At 37.0% G+C, this 23,902-nt stretch overlaps 1 protein-coding gene across 2 annotated transcripts in view; it reads left to right on the forward strand.

Moving 5' to 3' along the window:
* The window catches only part of LOC139762905 (uncharacterized), a 138,072-nt gene extending 115,269 nt beyond the window's left edge, over nucleotides 1-22,803 (forward strand). For both annotated transcript variants that reach the window (XM_071688147.1, XM_071688146.1), the window contains 4 exons: nucleotides 412-614; nucleotides 14,668-14,844; nucleotides 17,932-18,207; nucleotides 21,906-22,803. In XM_071688147.1, the coding sequence (XP_071544248.1) occupies nucleotides 412-614; nucleotides 14,668-14,844; nucleotides 17,932-18,207; nucleotides 21,906-22,046 (797 nt within the window). In that variant the 3' untranslated portion in view covers nucleotides 22,047-22,803. The remainder of the gene's footprint in view (nucleotides 1-411; nucleotides 615-14,667; nucleotides 14,845-17,931; nucleotides 18,208-21,905) is intronic.
* The last annotated feature ends 1,099 nt before the right edge of the window (nucleotides 22,804-23,902 follow it).

The following is a 23,902-nucleotide window of genomic DNA, read 5'->3' on the forward strand; positions in this document are numbered from 1 at the left end:
ATCCATTTTCCTTGTGAAATACAGTATACAAGTTGTAAACATTAAAAGCTAGATATGAAATTAAACCTAATGTTCTCAATGATATTTCCAACATTAAGTGACATCATTCTGGAAGGTGAGCCTAATCTTGGGTAATTGTGATAGGGTTTCTGGCCCAGAGCAGACGAAGCAAATAATGCCTGCCATGGTCATGGAACTAAACTTTCATCTTTTGGTTTAACAGTTTAACAGTTCCAAATGTCGGACTGAGTCTTCCTCTTTTGACTTGGCAGTGCCGATTGCTACTACAGTGCTATGACACCTCATTTAATACACTTACAATGCTTTCATGGGTTGTTTTCAGGATGATTTATGATTAAGTGTTCCGTAATTTATTACAGACCATTTTATTTGTAGTAATTCCCATTACAGTTGGTGGTTTTGGAGGAGTAGACCAACAGTACCTTGGAAGTAATGGTGGGACACAGAATGTAGCAGGAGCAGCTACAGCGGCAGTGAGTGGTACCCCAGCTCAAGTAGTACAAGTAGCTGCTGTCCCTATCTCACCTGTCATTCCCATCAACCCTGTGGTGACAAATTTTTCCGTCCAGCTACCTGCTGCATCTACAACAGAGGTGATAATGTACTAGAAATTTTTGCATCATTATTAATCATAGGTTTTTGAGTTTCAGTTTTTGCACTGTGTGATTAGTAAATGCTTTTCTTCTTTAAATATTAATGTAAATGAATTTCTTAATGAAAATAAGCTCTTTATATCTCAAAAATTAGAGCAGGTCTTCAGTGGAGATTAAATTTCATAGAATAGATAGAAGCAATTACTGCCCATTGCATCTGTTTTTGTCTCTCTTTTTATATTTTTGTTGCTCCAGTTTTTCCCATATACATTAGGGTAGAAAAAAATGTGCATTTCATAGTTACTGATGTGCATTTTAACCAGAATAATAGGTGTTACCAGACTTTGCAAACTTGAGATTACACCGTGAGTTAGTAGTAGTAGTTAGGCAGCCAGTGACCAGGGAGGTACATTACCAGTATTACCCGCCTGGGTGTCAGGAGGGTCAGTGATGGCTGCATAGTGACCTGGCACTTTAGTGGTTGCACTTCTCTTATCCAGGTAACTGTCTTTTGTTTCTGTCTCACTCTCACATGGACTATTAGCATTCTGTCTACAAACATACAATCTCTTCTGGTCACACATAACATTTGTCAACACTTAACTCACACAACTCATTTTTCGTAACTAGATATTTTGAAGGTTTGTTGAATGTATTAGATGATAGAGTGGCAGATATAGGGTGTTTTGGTCGAGGTGGTGTGCGAAGTGAGAGGGTCAGGGAAAATGGTTTGGTAAACAGAGAAGAGGTAGTGAAAGCTTTGCAGAAGATGGAAGGCGACAAGGCGGTGGGTTTGGATGGTATTGCAGTGGAATTTATTAAAAAGGGTATGACTATTGTTGACTGGTTGGTGAGGGTATTCAGTGTATATATGGCTCATGGTGAAGTGTCTGAGGATAGGCAGAATGCATGCATAGTGCCATTGTACAAAGGCAAAGGGGATAAATGTGAGTGTCCAGATTACAGAGGTATAAGTTTGTTGAATATTCCTGGGAAATTTTATGGGAGGGTGAAGGCATGTACAGAGCATCAGATTGAGGAAGAGCTGTGTGGTTTCAGAAGTGGTAGAGGATGTGTGGATCAGGTGTTTGCTTTGAAGAATGTATGTGAGAAATACTTAGAAAAACAAATGGATTTGTTTGTAGCATTTATGGATCTGGAGAAGGCATATGATATAGTTGATAGAGATGCTTTGTGGAAGGTATTAAGAGTATATGGTGTGGGAAGCAAGTTGCTAGAAGCAGTGAGAAGTTTTTATCGAGGATGTAAGGCATGTCTACGTGTAGGAAGAGAAGAAAGTGACTGGTTTCCAGTGAATGTCGGTTTGCAGCAGGGGTGCATGATGTCTGCATGGTTTTTGATTTTTTTATGGATGGAGTGGTTAGGAAGGTGAATGCAAGAGTTTTGGAAAGAGTGGCAAGTATGCAGTGTGTTGGGGATAAGAGTGCTTGCGAAGTGAGTCAGTTGTTGGTCGCTGATGATACAGCGCAGGTGGCTGATTCGAGTGAGAAACTGCTGAAATTGGTGACTGATTTTGCTAAAGTGTGTGAAAGAAGAAAGCTGAGAGTGAATGTGAATAAGAGCAAGGTTATTTAATTCATTTGGGTTAAGGGACAAGTGTGTTGAGGGACAAGTCAATTGAATGGGGAAGAACTGGAAGAAGGTGAAATGTTTTAGATATCTGGGAGTGGATTTAGCAGCGGATGGAACCATGGAAGTGGAAGTGAGTCACAGGGTGGGTGGGGAGGGGGCAAAGGTTCTGGGAGCGTTGAAGAATGTGTGGAAGGTGAGAACGTCATCTCGTAGAGCAAAAATGGGTATGTTTAAAGGAATAGTGGTTCCAACAATGTTATATAGGCCTGGGCTTTAGATAGGGTTGTGTGGAGGAGGGGGGAAGTGTTGGAAATGAGATGTTTGAGGACAATATGTGGTGTGAGGTGGTTTGATTGAGTAAGTAATGAAAAGGTAAGAGAGATGTGTGGTAACAAAAAGAGTGTGGTTGAGAGAGCAGAAGAGGGTGTATTGAAATGGTTTGGTCACATGGAGAGAATGAGTTAGGAAAGATTGACATAGAGGATATATGTGTCGGAGGTGGATGGAACGTGGAGAAGTGGGAGACCAAATTGGAGGTAGAAAGATGGAGTGAAAAAGATTTTGAGCGATTGGGGCCTGAACATGCAGGAGGGTGAAAGGCGTGCAAGGAATAGAGTGAATTGGAACGATGTGGTATACCAGGGTCGATGTGCTGCCATTGGATTGAACCAGGGCCTGTGAAGTGTCTGGGGTAAACCATGGAAAGTTGTGTAGGGCCTGGATGTGGAAAGGGAACTGTGGTTTCGGTGCATTACACATGACAGCTAGAGACTGAGTGTGAACGAATGTGGCTGTTGTTGTCTTTTCCTAGTGCTACCTCATGCGCATGCGGGGAAAGGGGTGCCATTTCATGTGTGGCAGGGTGGCGACGGGAATGGATGAGGGCAGTAAGTATGAATATGTACATGTGTATATATATCTGTGTATGTTTATGTATGTATACGTTGAAATGTATACGTATGAATACGTACGCATGTGGGCGTGTCTGTTTCTTTGCGCAACCTTGCTAATGCAAGAGACAGTGAGAAAGCATAATGAAAAATAAAATAAATGAATAATAATAGATTTTCCTGCAGAGCACCATGCACTAACCCTGCCATTTGACAAAATGGTAGGAACAATAGATAGAAATAGTGGCTATGAACATTTAGGCAGGAGCATGATAAAGTAGAAAGATTTTGAAAAAGTAGTCAGTAGGAACATCAGATAGGAGCCTCTGCAAACACTGCACTGGTTAGAGTTGCTCTCTGCCAGTGGCCTGTTAAGGGTGAGGTATGAAAGGATAAACAGCTCTGGAGTTCATTAGATATGGAGACTCTGTTGCCAAGGCCACACCCATGAGGGGGTTCCAGGTGTGAACAGGCATGAGAGTTATAGAATTGATTGATTATTAGAAGTAGTCTCATCAAAGAACTTCTCTCTCTCTCTCCAAAGTAGTTAGCATTTCCTTGCTACTGGAAGAGGTCATGGATAACACCATAACTCTTTCATATAAACTGGTCCCCAGGAAGTAATTAATAAAACCAAATCAACATGAGGGAATGAAATTGCTGTATAGGATAGATTTAGTGCTTGATGTTTATTTCGTCAATAGTTTAATTACATCAGTTCTCAATACACTTTCTCCACCTCCAAAATGGATTTAATAATTACCGTGATTAGTTACAGAGCTGTGATGTACGAAGAAGGTAAGTGGGTTTGGATATAATTTAAAGGTGTTTACACTTATGAAAACTGGGGTAGTTTTTAGAAGCAGAAATCTACACTAATTACATATTAGAACATTTTACCATTTGAATTCATGATCATAGAATTACTTTAGATATGCAGTAAGTTTTAATGAAAAAATATCACGGGTGTAAGGATGTTTTACAGTATACTAGCCATTTTTCACCTCGTAATCATCTCGTTAAAACCCAGATCAGTGAACAGATTTGTTTAGTAATAGTTGCAAAGATTGTACGGTCAATTCTACCAGAACATACCATAATCATTGATGGATGGATGCTGTCTCAACAGGAAGATGGTAATGAAGTGTGTAAAGTTGAGAAAGGTAGGAAGGAAGTGCTTGAAAAGATATCATTACTGAAAGCAGATCAGGCAAAGAAAAGTTACATTTACTCGGATTTCCGTATAACCTTAGAAGTAATAGTTTAGTTAACTGTTCACATATATATGTTTTTGATTTGTTTGTATAACCCATGTATGACCAAATCACAGTAATATTTTAATTATTAGTCTAATAGCTACATTTACTCTGATTCTTATGCATTTTTAATTATTTTCTGTTACATTAAATCAGTATCATAGGTACCCATTATACAGTGACGTCTTTTGTGGACGTTTCAGATTTTCAGTAATTGAATTTGTAATAACATAGATACAACTTTTACAGCTACATTTTCTTTGATTTATGTATATTTCCATTTTCTATATCGAATTAGTACTATAGTTATCCATTTTAGAGCAACATTTTGTTTTCTGTATTGCATCCGTATCGTAGTTAGCCCATTTATACTTTTGTTTTCTATGATTTATGCATTTTCCGATATCGAAATTAAAGTTACCCCTTGAATAGCTGTTTTCTTTTATTTGTGTTTTCCTGTCTTTTGAAGTGATGGCATAGTTACACCTTATGATAGGTATGCTTTCTTTTATTTGTGTTTCCCATTTTCTGTGAAGTCAGTGGCATAGCTACATCTTAAATAGGTACTTTTTCTTTACTTTTCCCCATGTCTCTGGTTAATGGCTTAGTTACCCATTAAGACACTTGTTTTGTTTCACATTTTCTATGGCGTTAAAGGCTGTTACCCCTTAAAGTACGTGCGTTTTATTTAGTGTGAATTTTTCCCATTTTCTGTGGTTAGTGGCGGTTACCCTTTAAAATAGGTACGTTTTCTTTTTCTGTTTTTCCATTTTCTAAGGTGGCTATGACATAGTTACCCCTTTAAATAGGTACGTTTTCTTGTATTTTCCCCATTTTCTATGGTAATGGCATAGTTACCCCTTGAAATTGGTACGTTTTATTTGTGTTCTTATTTTCTATGATGTCAGTGGTATAGTTCCCCTTAAAATTGGTATGTTTCCTGTGATTTGTATTTTCCCATTTTCTGTCAGTGGCATAGTTTCACCTTGAAACGTACGTTTTCTTTTGTATTTTCCCATTTTGTCTGGCATACTTACGCCTAGAAACGTACGTTTTCTTTATATTTTCCCCGTTTTCTGTCATTGGCATAGCTACCCCTTAAAATAGTAACGTTTTCTTTGGTATCTTCCCATTTTCTATGTCAATGGTATTGTTAACCCGTAAAATAGATTTTCTTTTTTAATTTTCTGTGGTGTTAATTTCTTAGTTAACCATTAAAATACGTTTTCTTTGGAGATATTTTTCACATTTTCTGTGATATCAGTGGCATAGTTATCCTTTTAAGTAGGTACGTTTTCTTTTTGAATTTTCCCATTTTCTATTAATGACTTATTTACCCCTTAAAATAGCTACGTTTTCTTTATTTGAATTTTTCCCATTATGATGTCGAGGCGTATTTACCCCTTAAAATAGGTACGTTTTCTATGAATTTTCCCATTTTCTATGGTTTCACTGGCTTAGTTACCCCTTAAAGTAGGTACGTTTTCTTTTATGTGAATTTTCCCCATTCTATGGTGTCAAATGGCGTAGGTACTCCTGAAGTTACGTTTTCTTTTATGTGAACTTTTACAGTTTTTATGGTGTTAGTGGCGTAGTTACCCCGTAAAATAGATACTTTTTTTTTTGTCAATTTTTCCCATTTTCTGCGGTGTCAGTGGCTTGCCCCTGTAAATAGTTGTTTTCGATGTGAATTTTTCCTATTTTCTATGGTGTCCATGGCATAGTTTCCCCTGAAAATAGTTACGTTTTCTTTTGAATTTTCCCCATTTTCTGTGGTGTCAATGGCGTAGCTACAACTGAAAAGTTGTTTCTTTGAATTTTTTCCATTTTTTATGTCAATAGTGTAGTTACCCCAGAAAATAGTTGCATTTTACTTATGTGAATTTTTCCCATTTTCTATGGTGCCAGTGGCATAGTTACCCCTGATAAGTTACGTTTTTTTAATGTGAATTCATCCATATTCTATGCTGTTAGTGGCATAGTTACCCATGAAAAGTTGTTTTCTTTGATGTGAATTTTCCCACTTTCTATGGTCAGTGGCGTAGATACTCCCTTAAAATAAGTACGTTTCCTTTGATGTGCATTTGTCCCATTTTCTATGATGTCAATGGCGTAGTTACCCCTGAAAAGTTACTTTTTTGTGTGAATTTTTGCCATTTTTATGTTAATGGCGTAGTTACCCCCGGTTTTAATTTTTTCCCATTTTCTATGGGGTTTATTGCACAGTTATCCCGAAAAAGTTGTTTTCTTTGACATTTTTCCCATTTTCTTTGGTCAGTGGCGTATTGACCCCTGAAGTTACGTTTTCTTTGTGAATTTACCTGTTTTCTATGGTGAGGTGATTTTTTCCCGTTTTCTATGGTGTATTTACCCGTGAGTCACGTCTTCTTTTAAGTGAATTTTTTCTATTTTCTATGGTATGTGGCATAGTTACTCATGAAAGTAGTTACGTTTTCTCTATGAATTTTTCCATTTTCTATGACCAGTGACGTAGATACCCCTTAAAATAGGTACGTTTTCTTTGAATTTTTCCCATTTTCTATGGTGTCAGTGGCAGTTACCCCTGAAAATTGGGTTTTCTTTTAATTGAATTTTTCCCATTCTCTATGGTGTCAATGGCATAGTTACCCCCGAAAATAGTTGCGTTTTCTTCGATGCAAGTCCCATTTTCTATGGTGTTAATATAGTTACCCCTGAAAATAGTTGCGTTTTCTTTGATGCAAGTCTCCCATTTTCTATGGTGTTAATATCATAGTCTTTGATGCAAGTCTCCCATTTTCTATAGTGTTAATATAGTTACCCCTGAAAATAGTTGCGTTTTCTTTGATGCAAGTCTGCCATTTTCTATGGTGTTAATATAGGTACCCCTGAAAGTTGCGTTTTCATTGATGCAAGTCTCCCATTTTCTATGGTGTTAATATCATAGTTACCACTGAAAATAGTTGCGTTTTATTTCATGCAAGTCTCCCATTTTCTGTGGTGTATGATAGTTACTCTTGCAAATAGTTGCGTTTTCTTTGATGCAAGTCTCCCATTTTCTATGGTGTTAATATCATAGTTACCCCTGAAAATAGTTGCGTTTTTGATGCAAGTCTTTCCCATTTTCTATGGTATTAATATCATAGTTACCCCTGAAAATAGTTGCGTTTTCTTTGATGCAAGTCTCCCATTTTCTATAGTGTTAATATAGTTACCCCTGAAAATAGTTGCGTTTTCTTTGATGCAAGTCTTTCTCCATTTTCTATAGTGTTAATATAGTTACCCCTGAAAATAGTTGCGTTTTCTTTGATGCAAGTCTCCCATTTTCTATTGTGTTAATATAGTTACCCCTGAAAGTTGCGTTTTCATTGATGCAAGTCTCCCATTTTCTATGGTAATATAGTTCCCACTGAAAATAGTTGCGTTTTATTTCATGCAAGTCTCCCATTTTCTGTGTGTTAATATAGTTACCTGAAATAGTTGCGTTTTCTTTGATGCAAATGTATGCCATTTTCTATGGTGTTAGTATCGTAGTTACCCCTGACAATAGTTGCGTTTTCTTTGATGCAAAATTTCCCATTTTCTATGGTGTATAATATCTAGTTACCCTGAAAATAGTTGCGTTTTTTCATGCAGTCTTTCCCATTTTCTTTGGTGTAAATATAGTTACCTCTTAAAATAGTTGCGTTTTCTTTGATGCAAGTCTCCCATTTTCTATGGTGTATCATAGTTACCTCTTGAAATAGTTGCGTTTTCTTTGATGCAAGTCTCCCATTTTCTATGGTGTTAATGTCATAGTTACCCCTGAAGATAGTTCCGCTTTCTTTGATGTAATTTTTTCCCATTTTCTATGGTGTTAGTATAGTTACCCTTTTAGATAGTTCCGTTTTCTTTGATGCAAACTTCCATTTTCTATGGTGTTAATATAGTTACCCCTGTAGATCGTTTTCTTTGATGCAAAATTTTCCCATTTTCTATGGTGTTAGTCATAGTTACCCCTGTAGATAGTTCCGTTTTCTTTGATGCAAAATTGTCTCATCCCATTTTCTATGGTGTTAATATAGTTACCCCTGTAGATAGTTCCGTTTTCTTTTATGCAATTTTTCCCATTTTCTATGGTGTTATTTTCAGTTACCCTTTAGATAGTTCCGTTTTCTTTGATGCAAATTTTTCCCATTTTCTGTTAATATAGTTACCCTGTAGATAGTTCCGTTTTCTTTGATGCAAAATTTTCCCATTTTCTATGGTGTCATAGTTCCCCTGTAGATAGTTCCGTTTTCTTTGATGCAATTTTTTCCCATTTTCTATGGTGTTAATATATATTAGTTATCCCTGAAGATAGTTCCGTTTTCTTTGATGCAAATTTTTCCCATTTTCTATGGCGTTGTCATAGTTACCCCTGTAAATAGTTCCGTTTTCTTTTATGCAAATTTTCCCGTTTTCTATGGTGTTAATAGTTACCCCTGAAGATATTTCCGTTTTCTTTGATAAAATTTTCCCATTTTCTATGGTGTTATAGTTACCAATTTTCCCATTTTCTATGCTGATATAGTTACCCCTGAAGATAGGTCCGTTTTCTTTTGCAATTTTTTCCATTTTCTATGTGTTAATAGTTCCATTAGATTAGTTCCCTTTTATGAAGTTCCGTTTTCTTTGATACAATTTTCCCATTTTCTATGTTGATATAGTTACCCCTGAAGATAGTTCCGTTTTCTTTGCAATTTTTCCATTTTCTATGGTTATAGTTACCCCTGCAGATAGTTCCGGTTTTGATGCAATATTTTCCCATTTTCTATGGCGTCAGTTACCCCTGTAAATAGTTCCGTTTTCTTTTATGCAAATTTTCCCGTTTTCTGTGGTGTTAATATAGTTACCCCTGTATAGTTCCGTTTTCTTTGATGGTTTTTCCCATTTTCTGATTAGTATATAGTTACCTTGTAGATGGTTACCCCTGAAAATAGTTCCGTTTTCTTTGATGGGAAATTTTCCCATTTTCTATGGTGTAATGTACGTAGTTACCCCTGAAAATAGTTTCCGTTTTCTTTGATGGATAATTTCCCATTTCTTTGTCAATATTCCATATGGTTTACCCCTGAAATAGTTCCGTTTTCTTTGATGGAAAATTTCCCATTTTCTATGGTGTCAATATCATAGTTACCCCTGAAAATAGTTCCGTTTTCTTTGATGGGAAAATTTCCCATTTTCTATGGTGTCAATGTCGTAGTTACCCCTGAAAATAGTTCCGTTTTCTTTGATGGAAAAAATTTCCCATTTTCTATGGTGTCAATATCATAGTTACCCCTGAAAATGGTTCCGTTTTCTTTGATGGAAAAAATTTCCCATTTTCTATGGTGTCAATATCATAGTTACCCCTGAAAATGTTCCGTTTTCTTTGATGGAAAAAATTTCCCATTTTCTATGGTGTCAATATCATAGTTACCCCTGAAAATGTTCCGTTTTCTTTGATGGAAAAAATTTCCCATTTTCTATGGTGTCAATATCATAGTTACCCCTGAAAATGTTCCGTTTTCTTTGATGGAAAAAATTTCCCATTTTCTATGGTGTCAATATCATAGTTACCCCTGAAAATAGTTCCGTTTTCTTTGATGGAAAAAATTTCCCATTTTCTATGGTGTCAATATCATAGTTACCCCTGAAAATGTTCCGTTTTCTTTGATGGAAAAAATTTCCCATTTTCTATGGTGTCAATATCATAGTTACCCCTGAAAATGTTCCGTTTTCTTTGATGGAAAAAATTTCCCATTTTCTATGGTGTCAATATCATAGTTACCCCTGAAAATAGGTTCCGTTTTCTTTGATGGAAAAAATTTCCCATTTTCTATGGTGTCAATGTCGTAGTTACCCCTGAAAATAGTTCCGTTTTCTTTGATGGAAAAAATTTCCCATTTTCTATGGTGTCAATATCATAGTTACCCCTGAAAATGGTTCCGTTTTCTTTGATGGAAAAAATTTCCCATTTTCTATGGTGTCAATATCATAGTTACCCCTGAAAAGGTTCCGTTTTCTTTGATGGAAAAAATTTCCCATTTTCTATGGTGTCAATATCATAGTTACCCCTGAAAATGGTTCCGTTTTCTTTGATGGAAAAAATTTCCCATTTTCTATGGTGTCAATATCATAGTTACCCCTGAAAATGGTTCCGTTTTCTTTGATGGAAAAAATTTCCCATTTTCTATGGTGTCAATATCATAGTTACCCCTGAAAATGGTTCCGTTTTCTTTGATGGAAAAAATTTCCCATTTTCTATGGTGTCAATATCATAGTTACCCTGAAATGTTCCGTTTTCTTTGATGGAAAAAATTTCCCATTTTCTATGTGTCAATATCATAGTTACCCCTGAAAATAGTTCCGTTTTCTTTGATGGAAAAAATTTCCCATTTTCTATGGTGTCAATATCATAGTTACCCCTGAAAATAGTTCCGTTTTCTTTGATGGAAAAAATTTCCCATTTTCTATGGTGTCAATATCATAGTTACCCCTAGAAAATAGTTCCGTTTTTTTGATGGAAAAAATTTCCCATTTTCTATGGTGTCAATATCATAGTTACCCCTGAAAATAGTTCCGTTTTCTTTGATGGAAAAAATTTCCCATTTTCTATGGTGTCAATATCATAGTTACCCCTGAAAATAGTTCCGTTTTCTTTGATGGAAAAAATTTCCCATTTTCTATGGTGTCAATATCATAGTTACCCCTGAAAATAGTTCCGTTTTCTTTGATGGAAAAAATTTCCCATTTTCTATGGTGTCAATATCATAGTTACCCCTGAAAATAGTTCCGTTTTCTTTGATGGAAAAAATTTCCCATTTTCTATGGTGTCAATATCATAGTTACCCCTGAAAATAGTTCCGTTTTCTTTGATGGAAAAAATTTCCCATTTTCTATGGTGTCAATATCATAGTTACCCCTGAAAATAGTTCCGTTTTCTTTGATGGAAAAAATTTCCCATTTTCTATGGTGTCAATATCATAGTTACCCCTGAAAATAGTTCCGTTTTCAATGCAAATTTTTTTCCCATTTTCTATTTTATCAGTATCATAGTTACCCCCGAAAAATTCCGTTTTCTTTAATTTTTCTATGTAGTTATACCTGAATTTTTTTTTTTTTTTCTATTGTAACGTGTAAGTTACCTCGTAAAATATGCGTTTTATTTAATTGAGTGTAGAGATAAAAGCTGTTTGGCGGTCTGAAAGGCTAACTTCAAAACTTGACTTTCCATACACTGAAATGTTGGTCGTTTCCCTCTTCTGTAGGAAGTGCGTTGATTGTAGCTCCCGAATGCTGGCTGCTTTGGTGTCCTTTCTACTAGGGTAGACATTACTTAATTTACGCTTATTATTACCTGAGAAATTTAAGCTAGTCTCTGAAAAAGAATTGGAGAAAATGTAAAGCCTGAGATAATCCTAATATACAGCCTTGAGAAAGTGCCAGTAATACACTGAACCTTAAAACCATAATACTTGGAGTTACCTGCTGATGAACAAATGTTTAAAGAAAATAATCTCCATAACTTTAAGAAAAACTAGTTTTCTATTATCATGTTCCTCACTCCTTAATAAAGAATACCAGGATTTGAGTCAACTTTGAATCTTTAAGCTTTTTTTCAACATTTTGTCCCCAAATATGGTACAACTGGAAAATGTAACTGAATAAAGCACTAGTAATAATCTTCTAAGACCCTAGAACAGAGCATGGTGTATGGTGGTTTTAACTTGAAAAATCTGTGTCACCACCAAATCAAAGCTAAAATAAGATTTGTGTGTGTACTGTTATGACCAAAATTTAGTGTCAGTTGTTCAAATACACCAAGACCACACTGTAAGACTATAACAAAGCACTTCTAAATTTAATTGTAAATCTGGAAAGAACAATAGAACAAATAAATATAAGAGGAAACCCTAAAGTGGTAAAAGTTCTTTCTCCAGCTAAAATGGATTTGAGAAGCGTCACTACACTCATTATACCCTGCTACATAAAAGGCACAATGAATGTTTTTTAATATGTTACAGGCAAAAATGGATGAAGTATGCATTTGTTTAGCACACGGCATGCCGCCCAAAGGTATATATATCAAGATACGATAATTCCAGTCATTAGCCCATCTTGTATTAGGCATTAGCAACTGTGGGCCCTGATAGGAACGTACTGAGTTACATTCACATTACCAGCCAAGTTTTCACATTCATTACCTTTGCTGTAGTTTGCACTGTTGTCATCATATTATGCTATAGTTATGGATAATTCATCAACAATGAGTGAAGAGAAGATCAATAGGAAGGAAGCAAGTGAAGAAGCAAGAAGCATTTCAATGCATCTGTTAAGATCATGCATATGGATGTATAAAAAGGGTGCTTGCTTAAGAATTATGGTCCAGGTCAAAAAATGAATGAATTTCGGAAATACGTCTCCATGGGATTAGGTGTACGTGATACAAAGACGTGTTGCTATCTGTGATTATGAAAAAACTTGGCAGCTGTATTCTACAAAGCAAAACTTAAAAGCCTGAGGACCGACTATATATATACTGATGGGTGGCTATGGAAGTTAGAATGGGATATCTTTTTTTTTTTTTTTTTAAATTGGGTAAGAGACAGCACTTGAAACTGCTGCTGCTGTATAAAAAGGGTGCTAACTTGTTGAGAATTATGGACCAGGTCAAAAAAATGAATTACTGAAAGACATCTCCATCTGGTTAGAAGTACGTGGTACAAAGACGTGTTGCTATCTGTGATTATGAAAAAACTTGGCAGCTGTATTCTACAAAGCAAAAATTAAAAGCCTGAGGACCGACTATATATATACTGATGGGTGGCTATGGAAGTTAGAATGGGATATCTTTTTTTTTTTTTAATTGGGTAAGAGACAGCACTTGAAACTACTGCTGCTGTACAAACAGGGTGCTAACTTAAGAATTATGGTCCAGGTAAAAAAATGAATTGAATATGGAAAGACATCTCCATGTGGTTAGGAGTACGTGGTACAAAGATGTGTTAAAACCAAGGTGGCTACAGGACATGAATATGAAACTCCATTGTTTTGCTATCTGTGATTATGAAAAAAACTTGGCAGCTGTATTCAACAAAGCAAAAATTAAAAGCATGAGGACAGACTATATATATACTGATGGGTGGATACGGAAGTTAGAATGGGATATATTTTTTTTTCCCCTTAAAACCAGGTAAAACACAGCCCTTGAAACTGCTGCTGCTGTAAAAAAAGGGTGCTAGCTTGTAAAGAATTATGGTCCAGGTCAAAAAATGAATGAATACAGAAAGACATCTCCATGTGGTTAAGTGTACGTGGTACAAAGACGTGTCAAAAACGTGGCTACAGGACATGAATATGAAACTCCCTTGTGTTGCTACCTGTGATTTATGAAAAAACTTGGCAGCTGTATTCTACAAAGCAAAAATTAAAAGGCTGAGGACAGACTATATATATATTGATGAGTGGCTACACAAGTTAGAATGAGATATCCTTTTTTTCCCCCCCTTTAAATCGGTTAAGACACAGCCCTTGAAACTCCTGCTGATAATGCAAGTAGAACAGTATTAAGGATTATGGGTATGATGACCATGTGTGAGGGGCCACCACCTCCACACTACCTGGCTCAGACAGTTGCAGGTTTTGAGAGTACACACCCCAAACACATATAGTCACTATATTAATTTTTCCTGGGGATAGGGGAGAAAGAATACTTCCCACGTATTCCCTGCGTGTCGTAGAAGGCGACTAAAAGGGGAGGGAGCGGGGGGGGGCTGGAAATCCTCCCCTCTTGTTTTTTAATTTTCAAAAAGGAACAGAGAAGGGGGCCAGGTGAGGATATTCCCCCCAAAGGCCCAGTCCTCTGTTCTTAACACTACCTCGCTAATGCAGAAAATGGCGAATAGTTTGAAAGATAAGAAAGAAAAGATTAATTTTTCCTATTTAACTTTAACGTTGAATGCAACCTAATGGATTTGGATATTTACTAAAACCTAATCATAGGATCCAACCAGTTAGAACTGTTACAACACTTTTTAATTGTTTTGTTGTTAAACCAGCATTTGATGCTGATACCCAGCCTGTCTTATAGGAGCATGCTAAAGGAGTGACTGCTGTTCATAGACATTGCATTTCTCTCATTTTTTGCTGGAGCTTGATGCATTTTTCTATGAGAGTAAGAAAGGGTAGATTGTGGCATCTTTTGTGTGGCAACTGGCAACTCCAGTAGGTGACACGTTTGCAAAGTAGAACTCTTACTTTTCAAAACAACAAATTATTGCTCCTATTGTATTATAAAAACAACTTTTATTAACATATCCCTGACTTTGACAGGGTCTTCGGCAGTCGTTGATATTAAGTCCTGATCAGAGACAACTTCAAGAACAGCTAAGAAGAAAACATGCTGAACTGCAGCAACAGATTTTAAGACAACAGGAGGAACTACGGCAAGTAAACGACCAATTAATCATGGCCCAGTATGGCAGCTTGGGTTTGCAGCATGTTTATAAGGTAAGATTGTGATTTGTTTTATTGTACCAATATATAACATAAAGAGAATCCAGCATCGCTGATTCTGCAAATAGTGCTCTGGTTAAACCAGTTTCTTGAAAAAGTTAGTTATTTGCATTTGTACAGCTCAGAGCTGGTCTTATCATATTTGGTATCAAACTATATTAACCCCATATATGTGCAAGAATGTTACTGTTCATCATTGCATTATCTACAGATATGATTATGATCCTTCTGACAATTCTATTACAGCAGCGTAACCAAGTGTTGATTGGAATGCCACTTTTATCTCTGTTGAAAATGCACTTCTAACTTATGTCCTCTGTCCTGCTTTGATTTGGTACTTTTCGTTCCACTGAAGGAGCTCCCTCTTATGCTTGTGTGGATTTACATTTAAATCTCCATTAGAAAAGTGTCAGTGCCTTCTCACTCATCATAAAAGACCAGAGGACACAGTTCAGGCCTCTTTCCCCTGAATTCATATTGCTTCTGACTTGGGTAATTTTGATTTTGAAGGTAAATGTTTAATCTGCTTAATTTTTTTTTAAAGACTATGCTTGTCCGAGATTGTGGCTTCCTATTTTATTAACTCGATATGGACCCTTCTTTAAGCAGATATTGCTCTTAAACATCATTTGTGGGATGTTCAGTGTTTGTGGTCATTTTGTATGTACAAGATACTAGAGGGAGCAAGGGCTGTAGGTGGATATCTATCTTCATGAGTATGTATGTGGGCCACGTAATTTCACTGCCATTTCATCTGGCTGATATACCAGATTTAATGTCATGTCACGATCTTTGTTAAAAAGAAATTTACATTGCAATTAACCCTTTCACTGTGGCATTCCCAATATCATTGTACAGTCTGTGTGCGGAATAATTTAAAGTGTTGTAGAGAATTGTCTTAGTCTATTACAATTAACTAGAACACAAGCCATGTATGTGTGTGAGGGTGAGTCGTCTGCATAAAGGATGTGATATCATGGTTGCTTTATCTTCTTGTAGACAGGAGAAATAAGGAACAGAGCAGTACAGGATGGATGAGCCAGTAGGTCTCTTAATTGCATAATCAAAGGTAGAAGTGTAAGAATGGAAATGATGAAAGGATTAATGGACACCATAGTTCTCCTGATCCTGACTTATGCTGCCAAAACATGGACATGGGATAAGTAGAGAGGCAAGAACCCATGCAATGGAAATGAGTTATTTGATTAATGCATGTGGTGTGACTAGACAACGAAGAAAGTAACAATGAGGTACATGGATGAAACATAACATTTGAGTTAGTGTAGGCATGAAGAAAGAATGCAAGCTGAGGAGTTTACAAGTAGAGTGCATGATATTACAAATAAGGGATGAGTGTAAGAGAAAGACCACCTGTGACATGGGAAATTGAATGGAAGGGTACTGGAGGAAAAACATGTGCGATGGGATGCATGTAAAGACAGGGATAAGTGGAGACTCGCTCTGGGCACCCCTTTGATGGGAGTTCCCAAAGGAAATGGTTGTCAAGAGATAGATAGGATTGATGAGGTAGGTGATTGCAAGGGCATCAAAGCAAGAGGGGAGGTGTACATAGCATGCTAGGGGTGCAGGGGCATGGAAAGTAAATTAGTTGCTGCTCATAGACTCTAGAGGAAAACTCCAGAAGCCGGTGACAGGGTTTGGGAAAGTGGATAAAGGAGAAACTTGAGAGTGACTGAAAACAGGAAGGTAAAGAGGTGCAGCACGATGATAAAACAGGCTTTGACAGTAAGTTTGAATGGGGAGGAAGTAAAGGAAGTGGAGTGCTTTAATTACCTGGGAGCGAACTTTGAGCCATGGAAGCTGAAGTGATTCATTTGGCAAGTTTAGGGGGCTAAGATCCTAGGAATGTGGAGGTGTGTGAAAGGAAATGTCTGTTTGGACAGAGATAGGTATGTTTAAAGGCATAATAATCTTGACAGTGTTTTATGGATGCGTCTTGAATACCTGAATGTAAAAAGACAGAAGGTGGATGTATTTTGGAAATGAAATGCTGAGGACATAATATGTTTTGCCGCAGTTTAATCATGTAAGGATAGACAGGATAAGAGATAGTGTTGCAGTATTGTAATGATGAGAGAACTGACCAGGGTATACCGAAATGGTTCAGATATATGGCTCGGATGAGTTTAGAAAAACCAACTGAAAGGATTACTGTCAGAAGTGGAGGGAGAAAACAGGAGGGGGAGACCAGGTGATGAAAGGATTGAGTGGAAAAAGTCTTGGGTTATTAGGGCAGAGTGAACATTCAGGGGCTTACATGTGTGCTTATGGGAAAACATGCATTTGTTCAGTGTGGTACAAGGGGGTAGTGACGCTGTCAGTGGGCTACTCTAGGGTATGTGAAGTGGTCAGGGCAAATTATTGAATAGTTTTGGGGCTCGACTGTGGACCGTAGGCTCTTGATTCTGTCAAGTTACACATGACTGCTAGATAGGGGATGTACAGTTATGAGATCAGTGTTCATCTGTTCTTGATGCTACATTACTAAGGCATAACTTTTTGCCCTTTCCTTTGTTGAGTTCGTGCCAGGAACAGATGAAGAAAGGCCTCATATGCTCACATACACCCTCTAGCTGTCATGTGTAATGCACTGAAACTACAACTTTCTGTCCACAACCAGGCCCCTCGATCCTTTCTCTGGTTTCATCCCGACCATTTCACATGCCCTGGTTCAGCTCATTGGTAGCACGTAGCCACCTGTAACATTCCATATCATTCTATCCCCTACCCCTGGCTCCCTCCACTTCTGACTGGTATATCCTCAGTCAGTCTTGTTTCACTCATCCTCTCCAAGAGTCCCATTTCCATGTGTCCAAACCATTTAAGCACATTGGTAGGATATCTCAGTCATACTCAATAGCATACAGGTGAAGTACACATTAATGGCATAAGGAAGATAAAGTAGAAGGATGGAGATTGAGTATATTTATAATAGAAATCTCCAGTGTGAATTTTGTTGGTGAAAAAAGATTCTGTCATTTACAGAAATTATTGCAAAAGGTATATTAAAGGTATATAAATTTTTTACTTTGCTGTAATGAGATGTTTCCTTTGTTTTAGGGTGGACTGCAGTATAATGCAACAACTTCAGTGGGAAACACCAGTGGGTTCCAGGGTAGTGTAACTGTAGGGTCTGGTGTAGGGGGATTAATAGGTATGGGAACTGGGAGCATTCCAGTGTCTGCAGCAGTTCACCAAGGTGCTGGGACAGTTGCACTGGGCTCTGGCACTCTGGCTGGGGCAAATAATTCGTCAATTGTTCAGCCAGTAGCCCTGACTTCACCCGCCTCAATTCAGTCACCTACAATCACTGTATCTACTTTGAATCCTGCACAAGTGAGTCTGCATGCACTATAAGTGTTTAGTAACGAAAGCTAAATTGCAAATTTTTTGTCAATTTTGGACTTCACTTAAACATGTAAGGTACTTGCACAAAAAACTACTTTCCTTACCTTCATTCCTTACTCCATGCCATCTCACAGCACCAGACTTTTTTTTGCACAACTTGCTATGCAAAGCCATCATTCACCTTCATCATCATTACTCATCATTATATCCATGCTTAACTCACCTCATCTTGTCTCTCTATCCGCTGATTTTCAGCCAAAGATTGGAACACACACAGTTTTATACTGAATAATAATAATTGTAATGCTAAATACAATAACAAATTGTGTGGTGTAAGAATCAAAAATATAACAACAGTACTTGCAACAAACTTTCTCATTATACAAACCATGATGAAGCGAATTGTTAATGACATTAGTGTGTGCTGTAAAACTATAATCACTGCAGACTACACAAAGACTAGAGCTCACTACCCACAGCCAAGCCCCACAGACCTTTCCCTTTTAATGTACATGATTTTTATAAACAAAAACCCACATATTAATCTGGCCTCTTGTGATTCCTGGAATGTTGTTTCTTCATTCTGGGACTTTGTTTAATCAATTTCACTCTAGACATGGTTCTTGCCTACTTGCCATGGTTACTATTTGCACTAACAGTTTTTATTTAAGTATTTTAATTTTTTGCTTCATAGTTTGCCATTAGTTCAGGGCAGTGAATTGCAGTGGTTTAACCCTTTAACTTGTGGGGAAAATTCTATTCCCCTACACTTCAAATTCAGGGACTTTCAGGTTTTACTAAGTGCTATTATCTCTCTATTCAAATCATATCTTAATATTCAAAATACATTATAGAAAAACCATGCAAAAGTACATTTAGGTCACTGACGTAGTCGTGAAAGTGTGTGAAAGTCTTGGATGCTTCATAAGCATAAAGTATAAATAGTAGACTATTGATAGCTGCTTAATACACATGACGTGGGTTGCCACCCTCTTCATTATCAGTCATTTGTTCCCAGCCATAAAATTTCTCTTGTCCACAAGCTACATTCATAATTCATTGCATTACCACTCCAAACATTCATGCAAATCAGCATGTCTTATAATGCTTTCAGTACACCTTTATGCCTCATGCTAAATGCACCTCAGTGGAAATGACTTTTTGCAATGCTGGGGTCCTCAGCTTCAACCTTACAGGTTGGTAAAGGCAAGGACTCCCAGTACTCTGCAACAGACTTACTCCCCTGCTACTCTACTTCTTTGGGATGCACATTCTCTTATTATCTAAAATTCCATTATTATGGCTCATACTGACAACCCTCCATTCATAACCTCAAAATTTCACTCTCTACTGACACTCGACACCCCTTCACCCTCATATTCCATCACTAAATCTTTCCATCTGTTGGTCTTCACCTACTTATTACTCAACATACACTTAAATTCACTCAATATACAGGTTGTATCAGATGTCTGGAATCACAAGCAGAATTTACAGTTGACCTTCAGTTCATCATCTCTTGAAACTGGATGAAATGAACTTACATAACAATACATAAGTCTGGAGGACTCAAAGGTATGGGTATGCAAGTTCATTTGTTGAACGAAAGGAAGGTACCAGTGGAAGTTAAGCAAAGGAGTTGGGAAGAAAACAAGAAGTGTAAGTGGTGTGTTAAGAGACTAAGAGACATGAAGACTATGGAAGAAAGTTAAGTGAAATGTATCAAGAAAATAGATTGTAGTGGATGGAGGTGAAAAGGAGAGATGGATGTAAGAGCGAGTGATAGCGTAAATGAATTTGATATGTGACCTGGCATGGAAGCAGGAGGTTGTACCTGAGGATTGGGTGAAAGCTACTAATGTTCCTTTATTTAAAACAGAAGGTGCTAAGCATGTGTGCAGCACTTACAGGGGAATAGGTCTGTCAGGTATACCAAGAAAAGTGTATGCAAGCTTGGTAAATGAGTGATGGAAGTGACTGAATGAAGAATAAGTAAGGGGAAGTGGGGTTTTAGGAAAGGTAGGGGATGTGTGAGAATGACAATGGAAAAGTTTCTAACAAAATGTAAGAAGTTGTATGGATCTGGAGAAAGCTCATGTCACGAGTCGAGTGGAATACTTTACAAGATGTGTTAAGGATGTATTGGGTAGTTGGACAACCATTGGATTGTGTGAAAGCCTTCTATAGATTTGGCAGATACTTGTGTAAGAGTGGACGGAGCAAAAGTCCAGTATTCATGTGGGTGTGAGGCAGTGCTTTGTGATGTCACAATGGCTTGTCAGCATATATATGGTTGGAATGATAAGAGAGATCAAAGCAAAACTAGGTTAAAATGGTGTAGAGTTAAAGTTTGGTCGTGAGGTATGTTGGCTAGTGACAAGCCAGCTTGTGGAAGATTCTGTGTTGTAGCTGGGAGTGAAGGAGAGTTGCAAAAGGCTTTAGGTATGTTTTACGATGTGTGTGTAAGCTTACATGATTGAAGGTAAATGCGAGTAAAAATATTGGGGTTTGAAAGAAAACAAGAGTGAAAGTATAGAATTTTCGAAGTCCTGTTTATAGAAGAAGCATACAAACTGTGTTTTAGACAGGGAAAGAAAGACTGGAATTGGTGGCAGAATTTAAGTATTTTGGATTTGGTCATATGTAAGGAGATTAGGGAGAAAGCAGTACAGGATAGGAAAGTTAAAGGGTCCTTTAATAGAATAATGAAGGATAGAAGTGAACATGGGATGATTCACAGAGATCAAGAATCCAGGCTGTGGAAATGAGGTATTCGAGAGGGGTATGCGGTATGGCTGGATGAAATGAAAATAACATGGGGGTGTATAAGAGATGGTATGGCATAATGTAAAGGGAATGAATTGCTAAGTGGAAGAGTGGTAAGTATAATAATTTGAAGTGCTTTGGCCATATGGAAAGAATGCAAGATGGGAAATTTACAAGGATTGTGTATGATAAGAATAAAGGGTTTGATGTGAGAGGAAGACCACCTGCACCATGGAAAATTGAGTGGCGAGTACTGGAGGGGGAGAGATGGGGTTAGAATGTGCGGAATGGTCTATGCGAGGCATGTAAAGACAGGAGTAAATGGAGACTCTCTTGTTATGGCTACCCCTTGATAGGAGGTTCCTGGAAGGAACGGGTGTTAGAGATACAGATAGATGGATAGGTCAGGAGTGAGTTCTGTCCAAGATTGTGGACTTTTGAAACACCCTGTATATTTGAAGTATCTAAATAATCTTCAGGTATATTTTTCAGTCATCTAATTTACATTAATTTCCATGATTTGCAGTTTTGTTCATCACTTTCCGCTGCTATTTCACCATTAACTACAATGTATTTCTGCTATTTCACCATTAACTACAATGTATTTCTGAAAACATTTTTTCCCCAGAAAAAACATTCCTCAATCTTCCTTTTGTACTTTCCATGTCATGTTCATGCTGCATACTACATATAACATTCTTTTGTTTAATGATCTTTAATACAAAACAGCAGTAAAAAACTTTTTCATCAAGTGAAAATATAGATACAAGGTTATCATGAAAAAATTTCACTTGGCTGATTGCAATAGTTATGTTTTTTCTTTAAACAAAGGTTTTAGTTTTTCAGGTGAGCGTTCAAGGCATGAACACTCGGGATGGCTAGTTACGTTTTTTCTTTAAACAAAGGTTTTACTTTTTCAGGTGAGCGTTCAGGGCATGAACACTCAGGGGATGGCTGTGCCCTACCAGTTGTCCCATCAACAGGCTCAAATGCTGTTTGCTCAACCTGGTGGCACCAGCCAGGCTCATCATCAGTCCCAGCAGCACCAACCCAAAAAGTAACCGTTATCACTGCTGCTGCTGTGTTGTTACCAGTCTCCGTCCTCCACTCTCATCATCATTTGCATTGCTAACCACCTCATAGACAGTCACAATTGCCATTCACACTCATTATCATCCGAGTCATATATCAGATCAACAGGGTTCAACACTCTCTGCCAGTTAAGTGTCCCAAATGTTAGGTGGGCTTGAAGACCAAAGCTTCCCTGCAATCATTCGCCTACCATAACAGTTTTATATCAACTATTTTTGCAGTATCTCGTAGCTGTCAGTGTAGGCTACAAATATTTCTACCCCAACCATATCTGATGCCATTACTGCTAGCTCATCATAGTGGCCATCATTATTATGCCAGCTGCATCCTTTTATCACCCTTCTCCTGCTCACAATACTAATCACATAAATAGCCAGAGAAAATATACGACTTTTTCATAGAAGCAATCAGTTTAGTTATGAACCACTCATAAGGTTGGCTTGAACATTTATCAGATCCAGAAAGTTAAAGCAAACTAAATATAAAATGGACAGTTATTGATGAAGGATGTGATGGGCACACTGTGCTATGTACATCTTTTGAAAAATAATGATGCCAACTACTCATGTTTCTGATGTTAAAGTTCCCTAGTATTTTAATGTAAAAATGTACCTATAATACACTAACTGCCATTCGGCTTAGAATGTGATGAATAACTATGAATATACTTTTGTAAATATTCCAACACAATCTATTATTTTTATATTTAATAAAAAATTTGTAAATGCTCAGTGATTCAGTTAGTACCTGGGCTAATGGTAGTCTAATCAATTAATAAGACAATAATAGCATAAGCCAACTGATCAATGATGCACTGGACTAAGAAATTCACAATAGGTCTTAGATATGTTGCCTCATATTTCCTGGAAGCCTTTGTCCACAAAAAGTAACATGAAAAAATATTAAAAAATAACTTCACTAAAGCATGTTAAATCATATAAATCAACGTCCACATAATTCATAACGGCCATTTTTTTGTATTCTGGGATGGGTCATTAACCAGTGAACTAACAGTGTCAAAAATGATGCACGATAATTTCTCTCATGAGCTCGCAATGAAATAAATCATATTTACAAATGACAAAAATTTAAGAGTACAAACATTCCCGAACACATAAATGAAATTCCTCTTTATGATTTAGTAAGGCCGGGGATTTTACATTCTGCTGCTAGTTCTTCTAAGGGTCTGAATTTATTTACAGAATTATAAAGTTTTGTGTTAATCTGCTTCTATAAAGTCTGTTTATATACAGCTGGCAAGGAATGTGGCACGTGCAATCCATACAGGATGTCCAGTTAGAAAAACAGAGTAAATAATGCTCTTGGAAATAACTCCATTCAAGTGATTCACCAAGTGAATAGTTTTTGTAAGCTGAATATCAATGGACAAAAATTTATCACACTTTATTCAACCTTAGCCTTTAATCCACCTGAAAATTATTAACGATCTAGTGACGTTGCACAAGTTGGTAAAAGCTAAATTATGAGTAAAAGTTTAGCCTGATGCTCCATTACTTTATAGGAAAAGGCAAATAAGAAAGGAGAAAGATTATCTCACTGGTAATAAGACGTAAACAGATGCTCCTCTATAAATCCTAAGTTGAAAATATGTCGAAAATACATTTAATATTGTAAATCTATCCAACCGAACATCATAGCTTAGCCTAGCCTACCTTAAAACATTCTCAGGACACTTACAATCACCTACAGTTGGATAAAATTATCTAACACAGTGTTAAAGCCTATTTTATAATAAAGTGTTGAATACCACACCATAATGAAGACAAAAAACTAAGTCAAACTACTGTGGAGCATCTGAAGTTCA

This window comes from Panulirus ornatus, chromosome 45 (genome assembly GCF_036320965.1).
Source record: "Panulirus ornatus isolate Po-2019 chromosome 45, ASM3632096v1, whole genome shotgun sequence".
Taxonomy (NCBI): domain Eukaryota; kingdom Metazoa; phylum Arthropoda; class Malacostraca; order Decapoda; family Palinuridae; genus Panulirus; species Panulirus ornatus.